The following is a 19,534-nucleotide window of genomic DNA, read 5'->3' as shown; positions in this document are numbered from 1 at the left end:
TGCTAGCTTAGCTGTGCTGTTAAAATAGTTCATTTCCGAATTATTGCAATTTTATGTGAGAACAAAGATGTTACTGTTTACATATAAATTTCAAATCCTCTGAAATTATAAATTTAAGATTATAGGTAACAAAGTGGTTTCTCTACTGCTACCCCTCTTTACCATTATTTGCAATTGTATGGCTTCAAACACTAAGTGACCCCAGACTCCTAAATATTTCTGATTCCTTCTTGAATTGGACCACAGAATATTTAAAGTAGTATTTGTATGAATAATTTGCTAAGCAAAGCAGCAAGGTACAATAGAAAAAGCACTGAACTAGTATCAGAAATTGGCTGTGAAACTTAGGATTACTATATGACCTAGTAAAGTCATTTTGCCCTTCATATAAGGTTGGACTAGAAAAAACTCTCTTTTTAGCTCTGGTATTATTTTGGATTTATAGGATATTTTATAATTAGTAGGGAATTTAAGTGCCTCATCACACATATACCAAGTTAGAGTTCCCTGAGCTACTATTTGATTTCTAGTTACCAATAAGACAGGAAATCTGCTAATTAATTAAGCTAAAAATCTGGTCAAGGTGGGTATAAATTTGGTCAGAAACATTAAAACAATGGAATTTTATTTTGATGAAAAACTCGAGTTTACAATCATTTAGTAAATGAAGAGCAAACACTTCATTTTCCTATCCCATAACTCTTAAGAAAACAAAGCATTAGTAAATAAATATCTGTGAACAGATTAAGGGTAAGGCAGACTGGATAATAAACCACCTCTGATGTCCACAATCCCTGCATGTAACTCACTCTAAAGGGTGAAATGGCACTGGAGATAACCGAATTGTTAGGATATGGGCATTGAATCTCATCCTAATCATTCAAATAAGCCCAACATAAATACTCATTTTTTGTTCATCATGGGCAGCAAACTATACACATTTTACTGAAGGAATACTTTGATAGAAGCACTTATTTAAGTTATATTGTGCATCACAACTATAAAATGGCTTGAACGGTTCCATTTAACCACCATTTATAAAGTGCAACTATATAATATTCTGCATTTTATCTGGGGCGTGATGAGTATCAATCTAGGCTGAAAGCACCCCAGCTGCCAATTTCAACCACTTCTAAAAAAAACCTAGATGTGTGAAAAAGGACTGTCCCCCATACAAAGAACCAATTTCACAAACCTACTGGTAAACAAATACATTTATATAACTGGAACTTCAGGATGCTAGAGTTGTACTCATTTAAAAAACCATTCAGCTACCTTTGGTCTTTAAAAAAGCCTACACTGCAATATCCTAAACATTGTTATGTGCATCTCACAATGAAGAAGAAGAGTGGCCTTGCAGTGCAGAATGAGGAGAGTACAACATCACTGTGAAGAGTAGCATGCTATAGTTTCAAGGAACATCAGCATCACAGCATTGGATTCTGTGCATCAGGATCGAGGTCATTGTTGCCAGAAGGGGGATGGATAGGGAGAATATCCAGCTCATCCACTTGCGGAGTGGGGTGCATGACTACCAGCTGGTCCTGGGGAATGTCTGCGGCAGCTGCTGCAAGGTTGGTGATGGATTTACTCTTTACACACTGAAAGTCTACATGCCGACTCTTTCCTTCTTCCTTCTCCCAGGACATTCTAATAAAGGGTCTTTGGACATAGTTGTAAATCACTTCTGGGCGGCCCCCAGGCCTTTTCTTTACTTTTTCTTTGTAGGTAGGATAACCTGAAGGAAAAAAAGGTTTTAAAAACTGAGGATACACATATATGCAAACATTTCACACTCAATTTTGCCTTAGAGGGCTTTTCTGCTATAGATCCTGAATAAATAAAAATTTAGACAAAGAAGGGAAAACAATGCTCCACTCACCTACTCATCAGTTCAACAGCCAGAAACTAAAATCCTACTGATTTAACTCGCATAACCTTCCACAGCCTTTTAGTTAATATACCAACCACCAGAAAAACATTCCTAAAGTATGGAGGGGTTGGGCCCCCAGTGCGATGGTGTATAATCTAGAACAGATTTTGGGCTCTAGCTGTGTATCTTTGATGTCCCTAAATCATTTTCTTCACAGGATTGTCCTAAAGGCCTACAGTTTATTGCCAATTAGCCTTCTGGTTTCCTTAAACCTAAGTCTCAACTCCATTATTGCTCTGGGTTTTTTCTTTCCTTTTTTGTTAAATGACAAAGTGCTGTACAGCTCTGCAGGTGGTTCTAGATATTTCTGTACCTAGGTCAGCAAGGCAGCATTTTAACCTCCCATATCATTTTAACATCACTACTCTCAACAACCAAGCAGTTAATTTAGATTCACATTTCCAAAGCAGCTTTCCCTAATTATTAATACCTCCCTCCTTTGGATCATAGTCACTAAAAAGTGAAAACTAGTAAGGACAACCCTATATTTAGAAAAATTTCAGTTATTTACCAGTAAGGCAATTTCTCCAAAGATAAACTATCTTTAGAAACAATTACAAATCCCTTCTCTCCTTTTTACTAGTAAGAATTGCTACTTTGGACTAGGTATTGGCAATCACTTTCTATAAAAGGCCAGATGGTAAATATTTCAGGCTGTGAGCCACAAGGTTTCTAATGAAACTACTCAACAATACCACTGTAAAGTGAAATCAGCTACAGAGAATATGTAAATGAATGAGCATGCATATGTTTCAATAAAACTTTAATTATAAAAAACTTGCAGGCAGGGCGCTGTGGCTCACGCCTGTAATCCTAGCTCTTGGGAGGCCGAGGTGGGCGGATTGCTCAAGGTCAGGAGTTCAAAACCAGCCTGAGCAAGAGCGAGACCCCGTCTCTACTATAAATAGAAAGAAATTAATTGGCCAACTGATATATATAGAAAAAATTAGCCGGGCATGGTGGCGCATGCCTGTAGTCCCAGCTACCCGGGAGGCTGAGGCAGAAGGATCACTCGAGCCCAGGAAGTTGAGGTTGCTGTGAGCTAGGCTGACGCCACGGCACTCACTCTAGCCTGGGCAACAAAGCGAGACTCTGTCTCCCAAAAAAAAAAAACTTGCAATGAGCTAGTTAGACCGGCTCCTGGGCCAGTTAGACAATCAGAATCAGAAAGAAATGGAAAGGCCTCACTTAGTACGGGCTTAATGGTCACTGCATAAGGGACTATACGTAGATATCATTGGTAGCTACTATATTTTTTTAGCCACGTGTGGAGTGTGTGCGTAAGTGGTGGGGGTAAGGGAGGCGCAGAAGGTAAGCAAGGCTAAAAACTTTCTAAATACCTATAGAATGTCTTCTTCCTTTGACATTTCCAGTCAATTACCATTTGATTGGCAGAAGCAGAGATCAGAAAGGTCTCCATCTCTATTACCTTATCCTTCATTCCTCCTGGACTACTTAAAGACTTTAAAATTCCCATCTCATATTCCAATCTGTCCTCCACACAGAATCACCACTCTAGACAAACACAATCATATTACATCCTTGCCTAAAAACTACCAATGGTTTCCTCATGCTTAAAGGAAAGGTCCATACTACTTAACATAGTATACAAGGCTTTTTTACAACTTGGTTCCAACCTACTTAATCTCATCTGTTATCATGCTATACTTCCTCTAACTCTACAGCTCTCAAATATACCCACCACGGTATTAAACTTTCCCCTAAATATGCTTTGGTGCTTTTACACAAATGGTTCTGCAGCCTATTCCCTCTTGGCCCTCTCGCCCCTGCAGCTTCACCTTCTTTTATCCCTGGCAAAAACATTAAGACTCTCCACAGAGTTAATCATTCACTTCTATGCTCTACAGCACTCCCATTTTAACACTATCTACAGCACTAAATTGTAATGACCTTTTTGTATGTCTGAATTTTTCACCTATTTAGTGAGTTCTTATATGCCAAAGCCAGCATCTTTATCTGTGTATCCCCATGCCTAGCTTATAGTGCCTGAAAGCAAAACAAATATTTGAGCAAAAAATGAATGAACTACCACGATACATCAGTTACAAGTGATAATCTCTTCCTGGATATCCATCTTACTGAGAATTTTTTTTTTCTCAAAAATAAAGTCTGTCCCTGACTTTGAGATTTACCAGCCTAATCATTCAAGTAATGACTTAGCAGCTATGCATCACAGAATTGTAATGCCAGGGTGCTGCCATAAAGGTGTTTATGGTCTATTACGAGTGATGAAATTGTTCATAAAGTCAAAGAACATCCCCAAAAGCAAATGTATGCTCCTAAGAGAAAGTATGAAGGCACTGGTGGAAGTGTAAAGAGTTCAAAAGAAGAATGGGATTCCAATGGGCGAAAATAGAAAAAAATTCTTAAAGACCTTCCTTGTGCTGGATCTTAATGGATGAGAAGAAGACTGGGATGGGAAGAAATAAAGGAAGAGCAAAGTAGGCAGAATATCATTCAAAGGAGAGAATGGCATAAGGTAAGATACAGAGGTAGGAACATACCAGATGTGTTTAGGAGACCCTAAGACACATATGACTGGAGCATGGCATCTGTACTGGGAAACAGTGGGAGGTAACATTAGAAGATAGATTGGGGGGCAGGGGCAGGCATGGTGGCCCATGCCCATAATCCCAGTACTCTGGGAAGCAGAGGCAGGAGGATTGCTTGGGGTCAGGAGTTTGAGACCAACCTGAACAAAAACAAGGCCCCGTCTCTACCAAAAAATAGAAAAAATTAGCTGGGTGTGGTGGCATGTGCCTGTAGTCCCAACTACTTGGGAGGCTAAGGCAGGATGATGCTTGAGCCCAAGAGTCTGGGGTCACAGTGAGCTATGATGACTGCTACTGCACTCTAGCCAGTGACAGACCAAGACTCTGTCTCAAAAAGAAGGAAAAAAAAGATAATATAGATTTGGGACAGATGGGGGAAACTATGAATAAATTATACTCTTTATTAAAGAAAGAGAAATTCAGATTTGTTTCAAGCTTAGTTTGTTAAATCTTGCAGAGAACAAAATTTTGGACACAGGTACAGAATGAGAGAATTGGGACTTTTGTATATAGCTGAGCTTTTGGTGATAACAGCCAGTCCTACTATTGTCTTGCCATTCCTGCCTAGGATGCAGAGGGTAGAAAAACTGACAATCCCATCTAATTAAAGACTTCATTACTTTGTCTTGAACTTCTTGTATTCTATAAGAACTATAATTCAACAATATTATTTCAGAGTTTTTTTCCTTAAATGTCAGACTCTGTTGTAAGTCTCAGTCAGTTACTTTGACAGAACAGAGCTTTCTGTTAAGTTCAGGACAAGGTTGCTAATGATGGGAGTAAGGCCATAACTAATATTGTCTGCTAGATTAAAAAATATTCTTAGTTTTATGAAACCATGTTCATATTCAAATATTGCTATAGTCAGGCCTGTCTAAGGTCCATTCTACTTAATTATAAGCAGGATTTTGGGGTCTGTGGGTTTGTTGTTACATAAAAATGTCTCTGGGGCATGGCTGGGAAAGCATAAATAACTCCTGCCTAAATCGCTCTCCATGCTACAGTTCCACTGAAAGTCACTTCGTTGGAGTTTTTTGTCTGTTTGACCTATCCTTTACTAGAACAACATCTCTCACTCTCATATGATTGGGTTCTAAAGGCAGTTTAGGACTACAGGGGTTTGCTACTCCTAATATGCTACTAATTTTGCTACTACTAATATGGTTTGCTACTAGCAGATCATATTAGTTATGGCCTTACTCCCATCATTAGCAACCTTGTCCTGAACTTAACAGAAAGCTCTGTTCTGTCAGAGTAATTGACTGAGACTTACAACAGAGTCTGACATTAAAGGAAAAAAACCTCTGAAATAATATTATTGAATTATAGTTCTTGCAGAATATAGGAAGCTCAAGACAAAGTAATGAAGTCTTTAATTAGATGGGATTGTGAATATGTCTACCTTCTGTATCCTAGGCAGGAATGGCAAGACAATAGTAGGACTGACTCTTTTATCTAGCCTTATATTCCATCATTCCTTCTCATAAATCCAAGTTCTTTCCGGTGCTTCTTGTATCCTTTAAATACCAACCCGATCTAGCTCCCATGAAACTTAACACATTCAATACTCTAATAATCAGGTTTCTTTTTTTTCTTTAATAATCGACTTGGAATTGGGAGGGCGGGGGTTTGTTGGGGGGCGGGGGGAAGTTACACAATGGCCAAGATGGACATCTGAATTTTTTTTCTTTTATTCCAGAAAAATCTCAACATTTCTAGTGGAATTGTGGCTATTCTATTTATTTTTTCAAGAGAAAATGGGAAAATGTGGCTGTTGCTCTGAGTCTACACATTAGTTGGGAAAAGAAAAGAATGCCTCAGGAGCTAGAAGCAGTTATTGAAAGAAGAGTAGAAGGGCCTGGTCAGTTACTGTCCTGCCAAAGTCAAGTCCAATTTATCTAAGCTTGTAGATTTGCCTCTTGTAAAATTTTAAGAATTTATAAAAAATTTTTAATGTATTAAAAATTTTCCACTTAATATAGTATTTCAAAAACACTCAAGACTGAAATCACAGAAACCTAAATTCAAGTACTGGTTTTGCTATTTATTTTCAATGCAACTTTAGTAAGTTATCTAACCTCTTAAGTTTCAGTTTCTTCCTCTTAAAAATAGAGATAATGATGGATAACCAAATAGCCTCATTTGATAGAAAAAAGCTCTATTTTACAAAATACCACCAGGTGATAAATGTAAATGGACTGATAGGATTAGAAAATGATAATTTTGCAATCCATAATGCAATTACTATTTCAAGCAAAAATTATCAACTAGTATTTAAAACCTTTAGTAATGATTATTCAGGAGCTGTATACTCTTATGGTGTCAAAATAAAGTCACACAAGAAACAGCTTAATCTTTTTTTTACTTTTTTTTTTGAGACAGAGTCTCACTTTGTTGCCCAGGCTAGAGTGAGTGCCGTGGCGTCAGCCTAGCTCACAGCAACCTCAAACTCCTGGGCTCAAGCAATCCTCCTGCCTCAGCCTCCCGAGTAGCTGGGACTACAGGCATGTGCCACCATGCCCGGCTAATTTTTTTTTTATATATATGTTAGTTGGCCAATTAATTTCTTTCTATTTATAGTAGAGACAGTGTCTCGCTTTTGCTCAGGCTGGTTTCGAACTCCTGACCTTGAGCAATCCGCCCACCTCGGCCTCCCAGAGAGCTAGGATTACAGGCGTGAGCCCGCCGAAACAGCTTAATCTTATAATGGAGGGATCAGGCTGTCACCCACTTAATCAGCATAGATATAAATTAACCCTTTAAATCTAACTTAACTTTATAGGAATTTACAGAAGACAGAAGAATAAATCAAAGGACACCACAAGGAAGTAGTAAGGCAAATCCAGAAGTAGGACTGTCTACAGGACAAACAGCCTAGACTCTTCAATAGGGAAGGGTCATAAATAAGGAGCTATTCTAGATTAAAAGATCTGACATAATAAGCAGTTAGTTATGGGGTGTGGGCCTGGACTGGATCCTAGTTTAGAGAGACCAGCTACAAAGGACACTTTTGGGGAGCATTGGGAAATTTTAATGGGGATTGATACTAAGGAATTATTAATTTTCTTGGGTGTGATAAAATATTTTTGGAGATGTTTATTAAAATATTTAGAAGTAAAGTATCATTTTGTGTGTGTGTGTGTGTGTGTGTGTGTGTGTGGAGAGAGAGAGAGAAAGAGCGAGAGGACTATTTTAATGGTTTTTAATGGGGTTAATGGTAAGGAATACTTGTCATTAGGTATTTATGATTATATGAAATTCACTTAAGAGTTGACCTCAATGCTTAGAGCACTGTTATTATTCCCCTGTGACAGAGAATGAAGTCCTCACTTTCAGTAACTAACTTATATGTAGCTTTTCTGTAAATCATTTATTCACTATTTGAGATCCCCTGTTCCTAGGAAGTAGGCCACATGTTAGGTATGCAAAATGCAACTTGCTTTTTCTTAAGAAGCTCATACTCCATGACTGAACAGAGTATTATATAACAGATTGCTCTATGGAGCAATTTCACAGAAGTTCCAAGGTTTCAGAAGATTTGAAGGATGTAAAGTAGCAGGCATGTAGAGAAAGAGAAAGTAGGATGGGAAGGATGTAATTTCTAGCAAATCTCACTTGATCATCACAACCATCCTCTAAGACATACAGAGGATTATACCCTCTATAAAAATAAAAAAAAAGCTGATGCTCAGAAAATCTGAGAGATTCACCTTAAGACACTTGGCCAGTACACTCCTTAACATGGCCTACAAGACTGTATCTTCTGACCCTATTTTACTTCTACTACCAACTTGCATACCAATTATATCTCTTCAAATCTCCTTATTTATTATACCAGCCATATCTATGTTTTCTGTACCTCAAATACTAAGCTCATCCCTACCTCAACACCTTTGCACCTGCTGTTTTCTCTTCTTAGAACCATCCTTATCATCAGGCTTCAGCTCAAATGTCTCTTCCTCAGAGGCCTTCCCTGTCCTTCCATTATAAAGTAGCTGCTAATTGCCTTCTCACTAGCTCTGAGACCATGCTGCTAAATCCCATTGTTTACAAAATCATGCACCCAGCAATGCTTCACATGTCAATAATTCCACTGCTCTTTAAGCCCAAAGTCTACTCCCCTTCCTGTGCAAAAATCCTGTTTCTGGTCATTCTTTCTTCCCAGTCCCAACAGCCAATTATTATGATCTCCAATGATTCAACCAGGTTATTGATCACACTATTATCTTCGTTATCACCATCACAATCACATACCAACCAAGAATTTACTATGTACCAGGCACTTTTGTGTTTTTCATGTATAAACTCATTCTAATGTCACAATAGCCTTAGAAAATGCTTTTTAATGCTCCCATTTGAGATAAATAAACTGATGCACAGAGTTTTTAAGTGTTTTGGTCAAGGTCACAGAGCTATGAAGTAACAAGATTTGAAGACAAGCAATCTGACTCCAGAGCCTTTACTCTTTATACCATGCTATGTTATGCTAAGAAAGATACTTTGTTCTTAGTAAGGGCATTTTAAAATGAAAGAAGCATTGGAAAAGGCATATGGAAAAATTCATTTAAATCATAAGGTAAAAGGCTATCTAAAAATGTATGCATTTAAATAAGATAAATGAAGTTTTCTAATTTGTATTTAACTTGAAAATAGCTGTTATACTTTAAGACACCAGAAAGCTACCAGTACTGCTTTTATGTGAATTTCCAGAAAGTAGTTATCTCAGAGTTTTTCTCAAAATATTTAAATTATATTCTAAACAGGATCCAATTGTTTTTAACCTTGTTTTTCCAAAATAAAATTAATTGAAAATGTCTTACCTTCTATTCCCAATCTAATCTTCTTAAGACCCCTCTCCTTCAAAACTGATTTGGCCACATCTCTGTTTTCAATGTATTTGAAAAATCTATATAATTTTGTGCTATAAATAACTGAAAACAAAAAGAAAAAAAATTTTTGTATTATAATCAAAATACTTAGAGATAAACTTAAATTTATCTTGATCATCAAAGGGATCTAACAGCCCTAAAAGCCCAAATAATGGATGCAGTAATGCCAAAGGATGACTAGCCAACATGACAGGACAATATTCAGTACAGTTAATATAGAAGCAAATGTCTACTTAAGTGGAAACAAGAAAAGCTTTGATAACCAGTCAGGTAACCCAATCCATAGGAAGAATCTCCTTCTGAAAGATACATCACATATGTGCTTATTGGAATGGGATCTGCCCCCAGTTTCAAAAAAGAAGATGTCATATCACATCATTATCACATGGGCAAAGTAAAGAACTTTGCTAAAATGCCTACAAGGCCTAGTCTAGAAGGGGAAAAACTGCCTTGTCAAAGAGTACAAAACAGAAACATTTTACATTTCATGGATTGAGCAACTATTAATAATTTCCCAAAAGGCAAAGACCCCCCCACAAACTGTTTTCCATTCAGGCGAACAGCCCCATTTAATATTGATGTTAAAAATGGCAGATTCGAGCAAGTTCTGCCTAGGTTAGTCTGTTTAGAGCAAACTGGCTTTGCAAAGGACAGACATTCCACTGACAACATGTTGAGTCTTCCAAATGTGCTGGGAACTTCAGGGAGTTAGACTGATGGACCTTCCTCGCCTTCTCTCTTTCAGGTGGAGTTATCTCCCTTAAAAGGTGAACTGCAAAGGTTTTTTCAAAAAAAGAAAAACACACTCACAAACCAAACATGCTGGTTTAAGAGCCAATAAAAGGAAAATATGTATACAAATTCTACTTATGGGGTAAATTTTTGATTATTAATACATCTTTAAGATTGCTAGTATTTTAAGACAAAGATTTTTTGACATCTCAGAAAGGATAGCATCTGCCATAAAGTCACATTTAGAAAAATCATGCTGGAAAGGCTAACTCTATCTCTTCAAATGAATGTTCTTCAGGTTGGAAACCTTGGCAATATATTTAGACAAATTATGTAAAAATTAAGTATGTAAGTCCTTCTAAGCTTCAAAGCTTAAGATTAAAAAAAAAAAGAAAACAAAAAAAATTTTGAAATGGGAAGTTCAACAATGGAAAACAAAAAGGCAGGTTTATTATAACCTTTTCACTAACATGTTATTTCTGTGTTCTATGGTTGGCTCTACTTTCTTGGAGTCAAACCTTTTGAAAAGTAAACTATAAGCTTATTCATTCCTTTTTCTCAACAGAATTTAGCATAATTCTTTTGATTTTTGGTAACCCTTCATTTTTCTTATGTTTTGTATATCTTTTTATTCCACATATTATTATAGAAAACCATTGTCAGCAAAGAGCCTAGGACTCAGGAAATAGCAACAGAAATGGCTATCACTACAACTATCCACAAAAAAATTACAATACTCATTTAAGTATGTCATGCAAAAGAAATATCTCTTTTTTATTTTGCTTTTTGCTTTTTTTGAGGGAGAGTCTCACTCCGTTGCCCAGGCTAGAGTGCTTGGCGACAGCCTAGCTCACAGCACCTCAAACTCCCGGGCTCAAGAGATCCTCCTGCCTCAGCCTCCCAAGTAGCTGGGACTACAGGCACGTGCCATCATGCCCAGCTAATTTTTTCTATGTATTTTTAGTTGGCCAATTAAGTTCTTTCTATTTTTAGTAAAGGCGGGGCTCTTGCTCTTGTTCAGGCTGGTCTCAAACTCCTAACCTTGAGTGATCCACCCGCCCGGCCTCCCATAGTGCTAGGATTACAGGCGTGAGCCACTGTGCCCAGCCAGAAATATCTCAATGTAAATACTGAAAAGTGCTACCATAACTAGTGTTAAAATAATCTTTTGAAAATCTTTTTTTCTTTAGAAGTCAAAAAGCATACCATTTGGAGTCTGCTTTGTTTTGTTTTTAGAGAAGAGTATAGAAGATGGAAAAAATCAGAGATTAAAACGTTTTATTACTTTCTATATTCCTGTACTACTTTTTTACTTAAACCCTAATCCTTACCAACTCAACAGACTATAGTACAGAACAAAATGCTAGGCTATTATATACTCAGTTCCTTGAGTCATTATTTCAACTTTTCTTCTCAATCTATGAAACTGATAAAAAAAAATACTAGTATGAGTTCATTAAGAAAAACTGTAAGATAGATTTTCTAACAGCAACAACAAAAAAACCCCAAAGATGCTAATTATAAAAATTTACAAATGGAATAAGAAAAAAAAATAGTCACTGCTGCTCAAGATATGCTGTTTTGGTCAGAAATACCTAAAAGAACTATAGTTCCACAAAGCTTTATGAAGGATCATTGTATCCTCCAGAACATATATGCCATTTAAAAAACATCAGAAAGGATAGTATCTGTCATATAGTCACATTTAGAAAAATCAAGCTGAAAATGCTATCTCTTATCTCTTTAAATGAATCTTCATTAGGTTGGAGTCTCTTGGTACAAAATAAAATATATTTAGAGAAATTAAGTAAAACTTAAAGTCACCCTCAAAATCAATGGGTTAAAGCTTCTAAATTAATATAAAAACAAAAACTCATTTTTTAAAAAAAGTTATTTTTATTATCTACTCTAGGACCTACTTCTCCAGGATGCTTCTAAATACAAAGAAAAAATCTATCAAGATTCAGACAGTCAACGAAAGCAAACCACTTCTGTGTATGGCATGGGTAGGGCACACTTTTTCTGTACAGGGCCAGATAGTAAATACTTCGGACTTTGCGAGCCATGCAGTCTCTGTTGCAACTACTCAACTCTGCCACTGTAGCATGAAAGCAGCCATAGGCAATACATAAAACTTTATTTATAAAAACAGGCGGCAGGCTGGATTTGACCCACAGGCTGACCCACAGGTTTGCTGACCCCTGGCATATAGTGAAGAGTTTTTTCTTTGCAAAAATAAGAGATGATCTGGGATGATTCAGGAGAGAGAAGACATGCCACAATACTTACTTTGTGAATATTCTTCTCCCATCTGTGGTGGATATTCTTCATCCCAATCAACCACATCATCATCTGTAAGCACCACTATATGGCATTCTCGTTCCCCACTCTGGGCACTAGCTACCATGAGAGGGAGGATCATCTCTTCCAGATAAAATTCAAATTGTCTACGAGCACCATCATTTGATAACTCATGCATTAGCGCACCTGAAATGAAACCCACAAACATATCTTGGTTTTTTGGATGGCTGATAAGCAAAAGAAAAGCAGAAGCAAAGCACAAATAAAACACTAGATTAGTTCAGCATCTCTTTTGGGACCCTACAAATAATTTACTGGTTATTTTTCAGTCACCAACACTTTTCCTAGGAAGAATTCTCATAGCAAGAAGGGCCAATTAAAGACATCCAACACAAGCCCCCCATTTTACAAATGCATTTGCCTAAGATTACAAAATAAATTTGCAAAGTCAGAATTAAAACCTCATCCCTAATCCAAAGTACTTTTCCTTATATAAAATTATCTTCCATCGGTATATGGAACTAGGTATGTCTTAAAGGGTATCTTAAAGATACTTTTCAGATTATCCATATGAACTGAAATAGTTCTCATATTCCACTCCCACACATTCTTTCTCAGAAAGTTATTCACAAGCAGCATTAATATTTCAGTGTAGGAAGAGAGGTGAGATGAGAAAGGTCAACAGGATTTGGAATAAGGTAGGCAAAGGGCCAAGCAAAAACACAACATGATGTAAGAATTACACAGAGGACTTCACCCTAGAAGTGAGAGAGTTAAAAGGTAGACTTCACCCTCCTTTAAGTTAGACATAACAACTTCAACTTTCTAAATACATGGCCATAAACTCACCTGCACTGACCTAATCTTTTTTCTTTTATTCCTACTTTAATGGCAATGTCCTATCTCCTATCTAAGACTCCACCATCTCAGGATCTACTACTACAGTATCAGCCTGGAGGGAGAAGTTGAAGCAACTGTATATATGAATGTGAGTGTGTGGAAAAATTGGGAGAAGGTTAGGAGGACACTAGAATTCAAATCTATAGTCTCCTAAGGGAAAGCTTTTTTTCCCTTACAAGTTGTCTCTATATAATTATATAATAAGTAACATATGATAACTAATAACAACATGATAACAAATAATATATAATTAATAATAAATGGTTGATTAAATAATTGGCCCTCTATATTATTAATAATAATCTATATTATTATTACTTAACCATGTCTCTGTCTAGATAAATTGTCTTTATAACCAAATTTCTTTTGTATAGTTTTTTTTTTTTTTTTTGGAGACAGGGTCTCTCTCTACTGACCAGGCTGGAGTGCAGTGGCATGTCACTGATCACTGCAGGTTCAAACTCCTGGGCACAGGCAATCCTCCCACCTCAGCCTCCTGAGTAGCTACAGATGCATACCACCACACCCAACTCGAACTAATTCTAACCTGGTTTCCACTCTCACTACTCTATAAAAACTGCTCTTGCTGTGGTCTCCAAATGGACTTTGTATTGTTAAACATAATGACCATCTTGTGGTCTCGATCTTACTTGACCTCTTAGTGGAATCTCTTACACTGGACCACTCCCTCTTTCTTGAAACACTCTCATCCCTAAGAATCTCTGATATAATTACCCCTACATGTTTTTTTTCTCTTTTCTGGCTATTCTTCCTCAGTAACCTTTCCAACTCTTTCTTTTCTAGCTATTCATTAAATATTGGCATTTCCCAAGACAATTTTAAGTTCTTTTCTTCCTGAACCCTATATTGACAATTCCCAAATTTATTTCTACTAATTCTGTCCTCTATATTTGAGATGTGTTGTATTCAATTGCCTTCTAGAAATTTCTACCTGGATATGACTTCAGAGGGTCTCAAACTCAATATATCCAAAATTGAACTTATTAATATCATCTCTGTCTCTCTCTGCATTGTTTTCCCAATCAGTAAAAAAAGTTCTCAGAATCATCTCAGAACAGTGCTGGGCATATAATAGGCACTTAAATATCTGTAGAATAAATGAATAAATCCTTGATTCCTCCTTCAAATTCTAGTTCAAATCATTCTCCTGTCTTCTTAAACATATCTTGAATTGAGTCATTTCCTTCTTCTGGCAGACAATATTTTCCAAAGATGGTTGCAATATCTCCTATGCCACAGACTTTTCTGCAAGGTGACCTCAACATCTCCTCCCAAGAGGTAGAATCTAATTCCCCTCCCTTTTAATCAAAATGGTCATACAGACTTGCTTGTAACCAGGGGAGCATGATGGATAGTGCATGACTTCAGAGGCTGTTAGGAGAAGGCTTGCCATTTTTACCTTGGTCTCTGTAATGCTCACTTTCCCAATGCTTTCTCTCTAAACCCAGCCTTCAGGCTTTGAGAAACCCAGCTCATATGGAGAGGCCCCATGTAGGTACTCTGACATTTCTAGCTAAGTTTAGCCTTTGGGTCATCCCAGTATAGGAACCAGACATGTGAGTAAAGCCTCCAGCCTTTTGAGTTACCCTAGCCCTTTAATCCTTCACAGATGAAGCCCCAGACATGATGAAGCAGCCCTATACTACCTCTGCTGTGCCCTGTGTGAATTCCTGACCCATAGAATCAATGACAGTAATAAAGTGGTCATAGTGCATGCTAAGTTTGGGATGGTTTGTTACACAACAATAGTTAACCAGATTCATTCCATCCCCTCCATCATGGTTCAAGTCATCATTAACTCTCACCCAAACTGCTGCAAAAACCTTCTAATTACATTCCCCCAACATTTGCTTTTGCCCCTCTGTAATCCATTTATGCCATAACAGCCAAATGTAATTATGAGTATCTCTTAGTGTAAACCTCCCATGACTTATACTATACTTAAAATAAAAGTCTTAAATGCACAACTTGGTCCATAAAGCCGTATCATATGAAAAACGAGGTTATAGACCAATGTGTACGATGAATCCTTTAAAAAATATTTTATTTAAATATTATCCATATACTGATGACTCCCACTTACATTTTAGGCCACATTTCTCTCCTGAACTTTAGACATGTATACCCAATGCATCACTCAACTTTTCTACTCAGATATCTAGTAGCTGTTTCAAACTTTTTAAAATTTTTTTTAATTTTTTTTTTTTTTTGAGACAGTCTCACTCTGTTGCCTGGGCTAGAGTGCCGTGGCATCAGCCTAGCTCACAGCAACCTCAAACTCCTGGGCTCAAGCAGTACTATTACCTCAGCCTCCCGAGTTGCTGGAACTACAGACATGCTCCACCATGCCCAGCTAATTTTTTTCTATATATATTTTTAGTTGTCCAGCTAATTTCTTTTTGTTTTTAGTACAGATGGGGTCTCACTCTTGCTCAGGCTGGTCTTGAACTCCTGAGCTCAAACGATCCATCTGCCTCGGCCTCCCAGAGTGTTAGGATTACAGGCGTGAGCCACCGAGCCTGGCCTGACCTAGGTCCTTTGTTACTTCTCTGACCACATCTGTAATACTAGTAATTCTCACACACTCCACTCCAACTATACTGGCCTCTCTGCTACTCTCAAACACGCCAGGCAAGCTCCTTCAACACATGCAATCACTGTTAACCTCTGCTTAGAATTTACATAAATTCTTCTCTCCAATGAAGGCTTCTCTGACTAGTCTATGTCCCTTCTTTACTTTTTTCTCCCTCAGTACTTAACCATGATCTAACATATCATATGTCACTTGTTTACCTTGGTTATTGTTTGTTTTCCCAAACAGAGTGTAAGTTCCATTAGAACAGAAAGTTTTGCCTGGTTTGTTCATGCTGAATCCCTAAAACTTAGAATAGTACTTAGTACAGAGTGGACAATCATTAAATATTTGTTCAATTAATAAATCTGTTTCCTCCTCACCTCTCTGGCCTTATTCCTCACCACTCATACTTCGTCCATCTACAAGCTACACTTGCCTTTTTTCAGTTCCCTAATATGTCATATTCCTTTCCACTTAAGAGCCTCTGTACATAGTATTTCTGCTTCTTGTATAGTCAGTGTTCCCTTCTCTTTGACAACCCTTCAGGTCTCAGCTTTACCATCAATAACTTAATGATTCTCCACAGCCCCTTTGACATACACTTCTCATAACATCTCATTTTTTCACTGCATTTTTTCACAGCTTTTATTATGTGTTTAATGTCTGTCTTCCTCACTAGACTATAAGCTCCATAAACGCAGGGACAATGTCTGTCTTTGTTCATCACTACATGTACTATATGCATGAAACCCATAAAAAGCTTGATAAATAGGGGGTGGAGAGAAATGATAACTTACATGGTAAACTATTAGAAATGAATGGCTGGTACTTAGGAGTTAGAGGTAAAAGGTAGAAATCCCCAGTGAAAAGGTAATATTTGAAACCACAGTGATGAATGGCATCACTGAGAATAAGTGCATAGATTCTGTGAGAAATAAGATAACTAACAGTAGATGACAACCACATTTAAGGAAGGAAGGATCAGGAAGCAAATGAGAGAATAATAAGCAGAAGACCTTAAAGAAGGATGCCAAAGAGCCAATGGAAGAGAGTGTCAAGAAGAAATAGGTGACTTAGCAGTGAAATCTAAGGGAAATGCCTTTCAAGACAGAATTGCCAGAATTTTGCCACTAAATTTAACAATGTTCAAAATCTTCTAAAGAATTCAACAAGACAAAAAAGATATAAAAGCATTATTTACAACAGAGTCAATTATCTACTAAGAATATATAAGAATCAACTGAAAAACTATTAGAAACAAACAAGGTTCAATGAAGTAGTTAAATACAAATGTACGAAATTCAGTAGCTTTCTTTTATGTTAGCAGTTAGAAAATGAAACATATTCTGCACATAACAATAATAAAAATACAAGACATCAGTATTTCAAGACCAGAGCAGAAGCTAACGGAGAAAATAACAGAACTCTACATAAAGATATAAAAGTGTGAATAAATGGAAAGACATAGCATTTGGAGCAAGAGTTAACATAGTAAATACATTAACTCTTTTAAAAGGCTAACTTCAAAGAATTCCAAAGAAAAGCTCAAGTTTTTTAAGTGACAATTTTTTTTCAATGTCTAGAATATATATAGGTCAGATTTGAGTATGTTTGAGCCTGAAGATTACTATATAAAGAGAAGGAAAGACTAATGATTCTAGAAGGGACAAGTAGAACAGGATCTTAAAAAATGCATGAGGAGATAAAATAATTAATTCAACTTATGCTTACTATGTCCCAGGAACTATGGACACAAGGTCAAAACGATAGCATCCCTGCCCTCAAGTCCTAACTGGTTTAATGCCACAAACTAAAAAACAGAGCATGAGCTAAAACAAGAGAGAGAGAAAGAACATATAAGCAAATCCTGTCTCTATATTTTTACTCGAGGCAGACTCTGCCTCTGATCTCCTTTTCTCACTAGGCTTGGCTATAACTTTAGGGTTTTTAGTCTTCTGTTGAAGTCCCATTATCTCCTACACAGATAATGCCTTTTTTCCTGGGCCTACTGAATTGGTGCTCATTTAGACTTTAAATTTCATTTTCCATACCACTTTCATTCAAAGACACTTTGTTTTTCATTTGTTTTAGCCCTAGGCCTTCATTCCTGAGCTCAGCCCTGGTTCTCAAAATTTCTTGGATATGGACATTGAGGCCTAGTTGGAAGTTACTAAGCACCCCAGATTTCCTTCACTGTATGGTAAGTTCTATGACAGAAGATTGAAAAGTCAGTTCCTCTCCTCCCTTTGCCAACCTTTTTGCCCTTTTTGCCCATTCCTTCTGCCTGAACACAGTTCTTCACCCCTCTCCTCCAAAAAGTTTCCCCAAATTCACACCTGAGTTACGTATGGCCCCTAAATGCTCACTTAGCACACTATTCTTCCTATAACATTATAATAAAATTTACTTGCCTGTCTTCCTCCCTATATTACAAGCATCATGATAGCAGGGACCTTGTCTTTTTTGTTTCCTCTTATATACTTAATACCTGTCATAAAGTGAATGCTCAATAAAAATGTAGAATAAATGACTAATTACTATGTAACTATTAAACAAGTTATTATTAAAGGATATTTACTAATATAGACATATTCATAATATATTTTCAAGTGGAAATATTATAAACCAGATTGTACAATATGACCTTTTAATATTTGTCTTTTAATTTATCTTTACATCATAATTTCACTACTTTTTTACAAGCAAATCTTTACTTAATACTATGTGTCAGGGACTTTATTCATTTAATCTTCACAGTATCTCTATGGGGTAAGTAATATTATTATCTCCATTTTAAAAATGAGGGAACTAAGAAATAGGATTTCAAGCAAGAAATCTAGGTCTCCCTATTCAATGAACATTTAGTACTAATACTATTTCTTCTTAGATTAAGAAACAAGCCCAGACATTTTAGTGTAAAGTGTCATTCCAAATATTCAGTAAAGGCACATATTTGCAGGAAAAACAATTATGTTTGTCTGAACTCAGTCTACGCCTGTAGTATTCTTTTATATTTTTATAAGACCACTTTTATCTCTTCAAATTCTATATAGTTATTTTTTATAAGGTCTTTGAGAATCTCTCAATTTTTAGTAACATATATTACAAGTAATCTAGAAATAATTACAAATTTTATGGAAAAACCAAAAGACCAGGAAAATCATATTGTATATGTTTTACATGAAGACTCTTACCTTTAAATTCCATAACAAATAAAAGACACTTAATAGTGATGACAAGGTAAACTATGTCCAAGGGATTGCAGAACTAAAATTCACATCATCTGTAAAAAAATTCTAGTGTTTTTCAAAAATCTACCAGTCATCAAACTTCAGCATCTAATTATATAAAGTTTAATCAAAATGGTCCCTTGAATAAAAAGATAAAAATTTGAAATCAAAACTCTATAGTGCTCACGGTTTCAATTAAAACCATTTTTTTTTTAATTTTTTTTTTTTTTTGAGATAGAGTCTCACTGTGTTGCTCAGGCTAGAGTGCCATGGCGTCAGCCTCGCTCACAGCAACCTCAAACTCCTGGGCTCAAGCAATCCTTCTGCCTCAGCCTCCCAAGTAGCTGGGACTACAGGCATGTGCCACCATGCCTGGCTAA

General features: G+C 36.7%; 1 protein-coding gene across 6 annotated transcripts in view; it reads right to left on the bottom strand.

Annotated features, from left to right (window-relative positions):
- Positions 1 to 611: 611 nt before the first annotated feature.
- BTBD10 (BTB domain containing 10) overlaps positions 612 to 19,534 on the bottom strand; it is a 72,949-nt gene continuing 54,026 nt past the window's right edge. For all 6 annotated transcript variants that reach the window (XM_012780739.2, XM_012780745.2, XM_012780740.3 and 3 more), the window contains 3 exons: positions 12,417 to 12,614; positions 9,327 to 9,437; positions 612 to 1,738 (listed from right to left, as the gene is read on the bottom strand). In XM_012780739.2, the coding sequence (XP_012636193.1) occupies positions 1,428 to 1,738; positions 9,327 to 9,437; positions 12,417 to 12,614 (620 nt within the window). In that variant the 3' untranslated portion in view covers positions 612 to 1,427. The remainder of the gene's footprint in view (positions 1,739 to 9,326; positions 9,438 to 12,416; positions 12,615 to 19,534) is intronic.

The sequence above is a fragment of the Microcebus murinus genome, chromosome 4 (assembly GCF_040939455.1).
Source record: "Microcebus murinus isolate Inina chromosome 4, M.murinus_Inina_mat1.0, whole genome shotgun sequence".
Classification (NCBI taxonomy): Eukaryota; Metazoa; Chordata; class Mammalia; order Primates; family Cheirogaleidae; genus Microcebus; species Microcebus murinus.
The sequence above is the reverse complement of the archived record's forward strand: the minus strand, read 5'-3'. Positions and strand labels throughout refer to the sequence as shown.